This window comes from Argopecten irradians, chromosome 13 (assembly GCF_041381155.1).
Source record: "Argopecten irradians isolate NY chromosome 13, Ai_NY, whole genome shotgun sequence".
Lineage (NCBI taxonomy): Eukaryota > Metazoa > Mollusca > Bivalvia > Pectinida > Pectinidae > Argopecten > Argopecten irradians.
The window spans coordinates 28,018,818-28,029,302 of record NC_091146.1 but is presented as its reverse complement, the minus strand read 5'-3'; the positions used below and the strand labels follow the sequence as shown (position 1 = coordinate 28,029,302).

Sequence of the window (10,485 nt, the reverse complement as noted above, 5' to 3'; positions counted from 1 at the left end):
ATTCACTAAAGTATTGCAAAATACAATAAACAACAATCATAAACTCGATACTGTAGAGCTATATGAATTATAAAAGGTATTAACATAGAACAGAACAAACCGAGCCGATCTAATAGACTAAACTGGGCGAGTTGTCTCTACAAAAATACTTAACTGACAAATGTAAACAAATGCAACTTATTTCCGACTGATTGTGCTTTTAAACAGAAAATATTGCCCTATTTGAATGTTAATTATAGACTTTGAATTGTTTATGACAATCGACTTACTTCATGGGTCGAGCAGGCTTGCAGTTCTGAGTTAATAAAGTTTGCGCGCCATGTGCTTCTAACATGTGTTTCTGCCCCGGAAATGTTAAAAATACACTAACAAACAGATTCGTATAACTGACCAAAATGTGCGGAACGTACAAACTAAAAAAACAATAGGTAAAGGGAGATAACTCTGGCGAAGACAGCACACTCCCCGCCATGATGCCCACAGCATCATTAATACCAAAGAAAAGAAATGGAAAAAATCTATGCACAGTTTTCAATAAGTAATACAAGTTCGGTGATAGGTCGAACGAAACATGTGGTTTGTTTTCCTTGGTCCGTGACACACTTTCCGTCAGTTTTTCGCGCCACGCGGATCTCTGCTTTGCGGACTCGACCATCATTTCCAGGGAATACCCTTGTCACTACACCCAAAGGCCAATGAATTCTAGGGGTCTGACTGTCCCGCATTAAAACCACATCACCTGGTGAGAGATTTCTTTGAACATTTTGCCACTTTCTCCTTTCTTGCAGGTTCTGCAAGTATTCAGAACACCAGCGACGCCAGAACATATCCGCAAGAATCTGTACGCGTTTCCACTGAGCTCTGTACAGATCTTTCCCGTTCAGCGGCAAATTGATATTTTCTATGCGGTTAGGTTTCTGTGTGAGTAACAATGACGGACTCAGTGGGTAAGGTTCTTCAGGGTCGGAAGAAATTGTAGTGATGGGTCTAGAGTTTATGATCGCGCTCGCTTCGGCAAGAAAGGTTACAAGAACTTCGTGTGTAAGTCCTTTCCCTGGAACCTCTAGGAGCAAGGTATCCAGTATCCGTCTCGTCACCCCAATCATTCGCTCCCATGCACCCCCCATATGGGACGCATGGGGAGGATTGAAAATCCAGGTACATCCACTGTTGTTGAGAAAGTTTGATACCTCCCGGTCCTCACAGTTGATAGCGTGTATCTTAAGATCGTCTGTTGCACCAATAAAATTTGTCCCTCTATCAGATCGAAATATTTTGACTGTTCCTCGTATGGAGAGGAATCTCCTAAGAGCGTTGATGAAGGATGAAGACGAGAGCTCTTCCACCGCTTCAATGTGTACAGCTCTGCTTGTTAGGCAAGTGAACAGTACTCCCCAACGTTTACTATTGGCTTGTCCGCCCCGTGTCCTACGAGAAACCACTTGCCATGGGCCAAAGCAATCCACACCGACGTTTGTAAAGGGTGGTCCCGGCTCGACACGATCACATGGAAGATCTGCCATCTTTTGGTGTAAGGTTTTCCCACGTAATTTTCTACATATAACACATCTATGAAGAAGCGATGAAATCAAGGATTTTCCTCCTGTGATCCAATATCCAGCCGAGCGTATTGCCCCAGCTGTTATGTGACGACCTTGGTGCTTAACTAGGTTGTGAAAGTGAAGGACCAGAAGTCTGGCAATGTGCGACTTGCCAGGTATGAGGACTGGTTTCTTTTCCTTGATATCAAGGTTAGAGTTCTGTAAACGACCTCCAACTCTTAACACGTCCTCCTCATCCAATACTGGGTTTAGTGATGAAACTGCACTATCCTTAGGTAGGGGTTTTCCTTCTTTAATACAACAGATGTCATTGTAGTATGAATCTCGTTGGACTTGGTGTAAGATGAAAGTGCAAGCGTTTTTGGTGTCATTGACACTATGGGGTAACAAGCGGTCTTTAATGCAGGAATCGGCATTATGAAATAAATAAGCTATCCTTTTAAGACAACTTATAGCAGCTACTAAGTCATTCCATCGAGAAAATTTCTCGAAGCGTTCTGGCCAGGATAACTTAGGCTTGTCTATGTTAGTTTTGCAGGACCTAACTTCTGCTCTCACCTCCTTGTCCAAGTGCGGATTCTCAATTTCATAGGAAGTTTCTCCACTTTGTTCCAATTCTCTCAACAAGAATGGTGGACCGGATAACCACATAGAATTAGCCATTTCCGATGGCGACACAGATCTGGTAGCCAGATCAGCCGGATTGCTTTCTGTTGAAACGTAAGACCATTGACTAGGTGTAGTGGCTTGACGAATTCTTGAAACGCGGTTCGCGACATATGTATGGAACCTCCTAGATTCGTTGTGTATGTAGCCTAACACTACACGATTGTCTGAGTAGAACTTAAAATCGGACAGTTGAAGATCTAAGTGTTCTGCAATGGATTCCGCTATCTCCACGGCCAAGACAGCTCCGCATAACTCCAATCTTGGGATTGTGTGTCCGTGACTGGGCGCAAGTTTTGATTTCCCTAGCACAAATCCTAAATGTATGTTCCCTTGCTCATCATGTGTTCTGATATAGGCAACAGCTCCTATAGCCTTCTCTGAGGCATCCGAAAAGACATGGATGTCTCTGTAAGCTGCATTGTAGATAGGGATCGGACTATACGTTCGAGGTACAGTCAGAGTATTTAACTCCTGCAGGGATTCCACCCAATGTTTCCATTCTTCTTGCAAGTCATCAGGGAGAGGTTTATCCCAATCATCGGTAGTAGATACTACCTTTCTGAGTAGTAGCCGACCTTGAATGGTAGTTGGTGCAATGAAACCTAGAGGATCATAGAGGCTGTTTACTCGCGACAAGACTCCTCTACGCGTATATGGTTTGTCATCTTGCGCAACATTAAAGGCGAATGTGTCACCATCAAGGTTCCAGTTGAGACCAAGGCTGCGTTGTGATGGTAGAGAGCTTGAAGAAAGGTCTAGATCCTTTAATCCACGAGCAAGATCGCAGTTAGGAAAGGCTGCAAGCACATCTTGAGAATTTGATGCCACCTTGTGCAACTTGAGGTTACCACCAGTTTCCAGAGCCTCCTGTGTCCGCTTTAATAGGGAGATAGCTTCGGCAGTGGTAGCCAATGACGTCAGAGCATCGTCCACATAGAAGTTTCTCTCAACAAACTGTCTGACGTCTGAACCATAAACTTCCTCTGAATCAAACGCAGTTTTCCGAAGACCATAGGTAGCCACGGCCGGGGATGTTGTGTTTCCGAACACGTGTACGCACATCCTGAATTCTATTAGGTCCTTTGACAGATCGTTGTCCCGATACCAGAAGAAGCGTAGATAATTTCTATGCTCAGGGTTGACATAGAAACAGTAAAACATCTTTTGAATGTCCGCCATGATACCAACCGGCCCTTGACGAAAACGCATGAGCACCCCAAGCAGACTAATTGTTAAATCGGGTCCCGTTAGCAAGACCTTGTTAAGAGAGATGCCATTTAGTTCTGCAGAGGAGTCAAAAACTGCTCTTATTTGGTCTTTCTTTTGGGGATGATATACTCCAAATATTGGTAGATACCAGACTTCTTCATTTTCCTGCACAGGAGGTGCCACCTCCGCATGTCCACGCCTGAGGATCTCGTCCATAAATGTAATAAAATGGGCCTGTTTGGTTGGATCCTTCCTCAGATTCGCCTCCAAAGATTTGGCTCGCTTGTAAGCCAGATTCTTGTTGTTTGGCAGACGGGGTCGAGTAACCTTGAAAGGCAGAGGTGCCTCCCAATTCCCGTCAGCGTTCTTTGACAGTCCTTTATCCATGATTTCCAAGAATTTGTTATCCTCAATGGATCTTGCAATCTTTTCGTCATCAGGAGTTCTTTGGAAAACATTGGCACCAAACAACTCATGTTCGTGTAAAGAGGTTCTTGTTCCCGTTTGGTCAGTGTAAGATTCTTGGACTTTGAAGAGGTTAGGACATGGAGGAAATATAGATGATCGCCCACTTGATAAAATGTGGGTTTTGTATGCTGACACCAATTGTGGAGCGTGAACTTTATGAAGACATGTTTCACCGATAATTGTCCATCCAAGAGGAAGTCTTTGAGCATACGGCATACCAATCCGCTGGTCAAGTACATGGTGTGCTTGAATAACGTCATGACCGATGAGAAGATTTACATCGACATTGTTTTGTAATGGAGGAATGTGACTGGCTATATCCTTGATGTGAGGATAGTTCATAGCAATATCTGGTGTTGGAATCTCCTCCTTGCAGTTTGGAATCTGGTCACATTCTATCAGATAGGACAAGTTAATTCTCGCGGTCCCATCATGAGACTCAACTACAAGATCCGTAGCTCGCCTTCCAGAGGTGTTAACCTTACCAGAGCACGACGATAAAGTGTAAGGGGAGGACACACTTCTAATCCTTAGCTGATCGAAAAGTGTAGAGTTGGCGAGTGACCTATTACTTTGATCGTCGACAATGGCGTATGTCTGTACCGCTTGTTCTGGTTTCCCATTAAGATAGATCCTTACTAACATAGTCTTTGCGCATGACTTCCCTCCAACATTTTCTCCACAGATCTGTGTGCATGTAGTATTGACAGGTCGTGAGGAAGATTGCGTAGAATTCTCCCCGCCGTTATCTGTCGAGCGGCCTGATGGTTGACGCGTAACATGCATTGCTGACGAATGGTTAACACTTCCAAACTCGCTGCATTGAATGTCTGCAGTGCAATCAGGTTTCTTATGGGAAGTAGAGTTACAACACCTGAAACATATTTTCTTGTCTCTCAAAAACTCTCTCCTATCGGCTATAGGCTTTGACCGGAAGCCTCGGCACTGATTTAAGGAATGTCCGGCGTTATGGAGAGGGCAACGTGCCAAATCACTGTTTGATTTTGTCTCTTTTTTATTGTTTGTGACCAACGAATCACTCAGATCTGTTTTCCTGTTAACTGTGTTACGCTGTGACGATCTGTCTTTCTTCTGTGTTGATGAGGTAGAGCTCATTGAGGAATCATATGAGAAACTCGGGTTGTTTTTTATACGACTTTGTTCACGAAGGAATTCCGCAAAGAACGGGAATGGTGGATAAGTAACGGAGTTGTATCTCATATGCCTAGCTGCTGTATTTGTCCACTTCTCTTGCAGATTAGGTGGAAGTTTAGCTACGATTGGCGATACACCTGTAGACGAGTCAAAATGCCCAAGTAAGCCTTCATATATTCTCTCTTCCTTCAGAGATTCTATCTCTGACACAATGTCGCTAAGCTCATACAGTTTCTGAGAGTCCTTGGGGGACAACCTGGGAAAGGATGCGAGTCTCTGTTGTATGGAAGTGAGGATAAGCTCGGGAGCCCCATAGCGTTCATCGAGTCTTTCCCAGATTCGATGTACTCCCCTCTCTGGATGTTGAGCATTAGCAGTTTTGATACTTAGCACCTGTCTCTGTGACTCTGGTCCTGTCCATTTGACAAGAAGATCTAATTGTTCCTGAGCACTTACATCAAGGTCTGACATAATAGTAAGAAAACTAGCCTTCCAAGTTCTGTAAGACTCGGGTCTATCATTGAAGCTTGAAAGTCTGGATAGAGGGAGATCCTTTTTCATGAGAAATCTAGTGAGGTCTGACGCCACATTGTTTACTGGAGATGAGTGGTTTACAAACTCCTCTCTGTCAGGACGGTTCCTTATTTGATCTGACGGCACAAAGATAGTTGCTGCAGGGTTAAGCGGAGTATTTTTCAATGATGATTTTGGATTCCGTTCTGTTATCCGATTAGTTGTAGATTCTAACAGCTTTGGTTGGTTCTCTATGTCGGACCTGTTGTCATCGAGTTCATTGTCAAAACTGTCTAGATACCGTTCTACCTTTTCCTGTGGTGGCAGTGAAATACCTTCTTGGACTTCGATTCCACTTTCCTGTAGAACTTCCACTTCCGCTTCAAGAGCGGCTACTTCTTTTTCTCGAGAAATAATATCAATCTCTGCCTTAATCTTAGCTTGTTGTAACTGAAGAGATGCTTCTTTCTTTGCATATTCAGCTCTAACTCTTGCTGCCCCAGCCTCAGCCCTTTTCTTAGTTAGCGTGTTTGTTAAACTGCTGCTGGTGGTTGAAAGCTGACTACCTGAGTGGTTACTAGATGCTCTAGAGTGTCGACGTTTAACATTGAAGGAAGCATTACTGCTGTTTGATCTAACTTCATCAAATGACAGATTGTGTTCATGTTCCTCACTGTCGGTACGAAGTTTTTTTATAATGCGTAGAGCCTTATCACACATCCACTGATAACCCTCCTCTGCCAATCTGTATTCCTTTAAGAGTTTCATACTATCTTCAGTTTTAGTCCGTAGTAAGAACTCCATTGTAGTTGTCGACAAGGTTTCATATCTCTTTATTCTCTCCTTGAGGGTATTCTCCAAACGAATAAGATAAGCTGGGTCACTTTTTTCACTTTCGTCTAAGTTTTCTACTCTTGATATTACAGAGTCAACCGTCTGCCATGCCCGTGACATGTTTTTGTTGTGCTTGAATAAGGTATCCTTGTAAAGTTCATACCCTTCCTCAGTGAGGGTGTGGATTCTGCCTGCTGTAGCCATGTCCATGAATTATTTACTGTGACTGCGGGTGCCGCAGTTCAGTTAACCACAACACAAGTCTCAATTCATAACAGAGATGTTTAATGCTGACTTGATGTGTTGATGATGATGGTAAATAACTGAAAAAAATACAAATAAGGATTTCTGAACTATTTGTAATGATTTACATAATCTCATAAAATTATCTCAATGTTAAGAAACACATATTTTAGAATGACTAGATTACACAGATTAAAGGATTTCACCAACATATTTTAGGAATGACTAGATTGAACAAATAATAAAAATAATTCGAAAACTACTCCTGAGAACACTACCGATTCATATCCGAGTAACATTATACACCTGTCTTACTACGAGTTTACGTAAAACGAAGTAAATATTCACTAAAGTATTGCAAAATACAATAAACAACAATCATAAACTCGATACTGTAGAGCTATATGAATTATAAAAGGTATTTACATAGAACAGAACAAACCGAGCCGATCTAATAGACTAAACTGGGCGAGTTGTCTCTACAAAAATACTTAACTGACAAATGTAAACAAATGCAACTTATTTCCGACTGATTGTGCTTTTAAACAGAAAATATGCCCTATTTGAATGTTAATTATAGACTTTGAATTGTTTATGACAATCGACTTACTTCATGGGTCGAGCAGGCTTGCAGTTCTGAGTTAATAAAGTTTGCGCGCCATGTGCTTCTAACATGTGTTTCTGCACCGGAAATGTTAAAAATACACTAACAAACAGATTCGTATAACTGACCAAAATGTCCGGAACGTACAAACTAAAATACAATAGGTAAAGGGAGATAACTCTGGCGAAGACAGCACAGGTATAAAGGTCATCCGGACGTGACCTCCTATGGGATCTCCTATTGTCAGATCCTTTATATAACGGAGTGGTTATAAGGATCTGTATTATAATCAGATTGGGTAGAAAGGGGAATGAACAGGCTGATAAAGCAGCTAAGACTGCTCTTCACCTAGCACAAACATATTTGAAACTACCATACACCGACATCAAACCTTCAATTCAGTCAGCTATCAAACACCATTGGCAACAAACAAACAATAAACTGTTAAAAATTCAACCTACACATAAGGGCTGTTCCAGCAAAACATATATGGTAGGGGGGGGAAGGCACTTTGAAATTGGGAGACCCACCGATAGAAGCGATTTTCAATTTTGTTGACCCACCCACATATCTATTTTTGTGAACGACACCATGGCATAGAAGCAATTTAATTTTTCATTTTTCTTCTACATCTTTTTGGATTTACATATTTTGATTTTTAGCATCACCGAAGAGTCCTAGCACAAAATTGTACCGTATATGGTGCAGTGAACTATTGTTTTGATGTGCTGCATCTATTACTAAATTTATATAAAGGTACAATCTTCCCAGAACCAGTCAAGTGTAAAATCTACTCAAGAAAGTGGAGTGTTGCACAAACGTATTGCAAGAGTAGACATCTGGACATTCACACTCGTGACCTGCCACTTTTTTCTTGACTTAATACCAGTGAATTTTAATATAGATTTGTTGATGACAGTATTTTGCCAAAAGTAATCCTTTGTTTGAATATAATGTGTTTTAGATAGATATTCTGTTAATTATGACAATACACACAGAAAATAAAATAATTGTTTTTTTTATTGAAGATGAACAAGGCATTAATATTGTCAGAAATTAACATTTTTCTCAACAGTTATTTTGTAGTCAGGATGATTGACAGCAACATTATAAAATGCAAATTTTTCATTTTATTTGAAAACTATATAAAAAATATTCAATGCAGAAATAAGTATACACTTGGCCATATTAAAGTTTTATAGGGAGCTGACTTTTCTTGATGAAAAAACTAGTGAAGAATATTTTTCATTGGCAGATATTCTAAAAGTGGATATTTTTTAATTCCAAAATCTGTTTTATTTTATGTTTGATAGCATTTGCTACGTGGGGATAAAGATACTTTTCACAATAAATTTCCAACTTGCATTCAGTTTTACCTGACTAATGGCCAGGTATATTTATATATGTACATACTGACAGAAAGAATTCGGAACGCAACAACCTTACTGTCAAAATGGCACTATTCAAAACATGGAAATATACATATTTTTTCTTCTTTTTTTTTATATATAATAAATTCAACACCAAATTTGGTATAATTTTAGACAAAACCCAAGTGAAGCTGTTTCGACTAGGGCTATTATGGTGACGAGGTCGTTACTTGTAATATGGACACAAATCTAAGAGAAAAAATATGCACCATACATCTTAATCAATGAAGAGTTTTTAAATATATACTCTAAATGAGAATTTGCACAAATAAAAATATGAATTAACCCAGGATACTAAATGAAACCAAACTTGTTATTCAATGTTATTTTGAGGTAATGTTTGAAGATAACACAGTTTGAATTCAAATCCAATTTACATACACATAGGGCAGTGTCTCGAAAGGAACTATTTATATGTCAAAATTTGACCTTAGCATTCTCTAACATTAACATAAACCAAACATTTTGGAACATACACACATTCGCATTGCTATATTCACTATTGACAAAGTTACAAGGTTATAATACACTGATATGTCGAGTATCATAAAGTCATAATATTAATTCAGATTCTCTATAGAGATTATATAGAGGTTACACAATGAGTGGTTGAATATTTAATTTATTCCACACGAGTGAGTATTTTTTTAATATTCCATGAGCAGTGTGACCTGTTTCTATCACAGTCATATTCGTTTTTAGCCGATAGAAATTTACCGAAATATGCAAATAAGGTGTTGTGATATTTCATTAATAACAAAAAGACACTAATTAATATTACAAAATCACCGTTTGATAAAGAATTCATCAATATCATATTCTTCTAATTGGGAACATATTTACGGTTAAATAATACTCATTTAACTTCCGTCTTATTGGGTTCAAATCTGCATAGTTGCTTCCAGAAAATAAAACTTATGTCGGACTACAGGTATACATGTAAAAGCATTCGCATGACATCTCAAATGAGCATTATATATATATGTACAAAAAATCTCATATCAAGTTTATATAAACTAGGACATGGAAACTAAAAACCCCGAACTCCAATGAATTTCAGTCACTACTTTGTTTCGCACGAAATACCTTCTATATTCATGGGTAACCAAAGCTTCAATCATACTGTCTAGGTAAATTTTTGTGGAAACTTTGACTTCAGAATTTTCAAACTACAGGTATACATGTAAAAGCATTCGCATGACATCTCAAATGAGCATTATATATATATGTACAAAAAATCTCATATCAAGTTTATATAAACTAGGACATGGAAACTAAAAACCCCGAACTCCAATGAATTTCAGTCACTACTTTGTTTCGCACGAAATACCTTCTATATTCATGGGTAACCAAAGCTTCAATCATACTGTCTAGGTAAATTTTTGTGGAAACTTTGACTTCAGAATTTTCAAACACTCTTCCTTCGACAGGTCTCTTTTTTTATTTCGTCTCTAATAGCTACCAAAAACTCGACTTTAAGTTTTCTACCAGAAACAGCTTTTTGTCCAAAGTATTCATGAAGCAATTGTTTTAATTCCTCAACCGTTAGTCTGTATAATGGACTTTTCACAAACTCTTGCATCAGTTTTTTCTGTTCATCCTTTTCCTGTTCTTTTGCTTTAACCCTATTCATGTAATCTTTCATCTCGGCCACTGAAATACCGATCATACAACTTAAAGTATCTACATCTGCGCCTAACAAGTCTGGGTCTTTCGACATTAAATGTTTGATGTTTTGTGAGGGAAGGAAAAAATCTGGAGTAATTAACCATGAGGGAAGTTCTCCATTTTCTTCCAG

The 10,485-nt window shown here is 39.4% G+C and overlaps 1 protein-coding gene across 1 annotated transcript; it reads right to left on the bottom strand.

Moving 5' to 3' along the window:
• Positions 1 to 518: 518 nt before the first annotated feature.
• On the bottom strand, positions 519 to 6,614 carry LOC138305773 (uncharacterized). The gene has a single exon (XM_069246043.1). It carries the CDS (start codon positions 6,612 to 6,614, stop codon positions 519 to 521), a length of 6,096 nt encoding a protein of 2,031 aa, XP_069102144.1.
• Between the last annotated feature and the right edge of the window lie 3,871 nt (positions 6,615 to 10,485).

Coding starts and splice junctions, on each gene's coding strand:
- LOC138305773 (XM_069246043.1), bottom strand. CDS start 6,614: ATGGCTACAGCAGGCAGAATCCACACCCTCACTGAGGAAGGGTATGAA.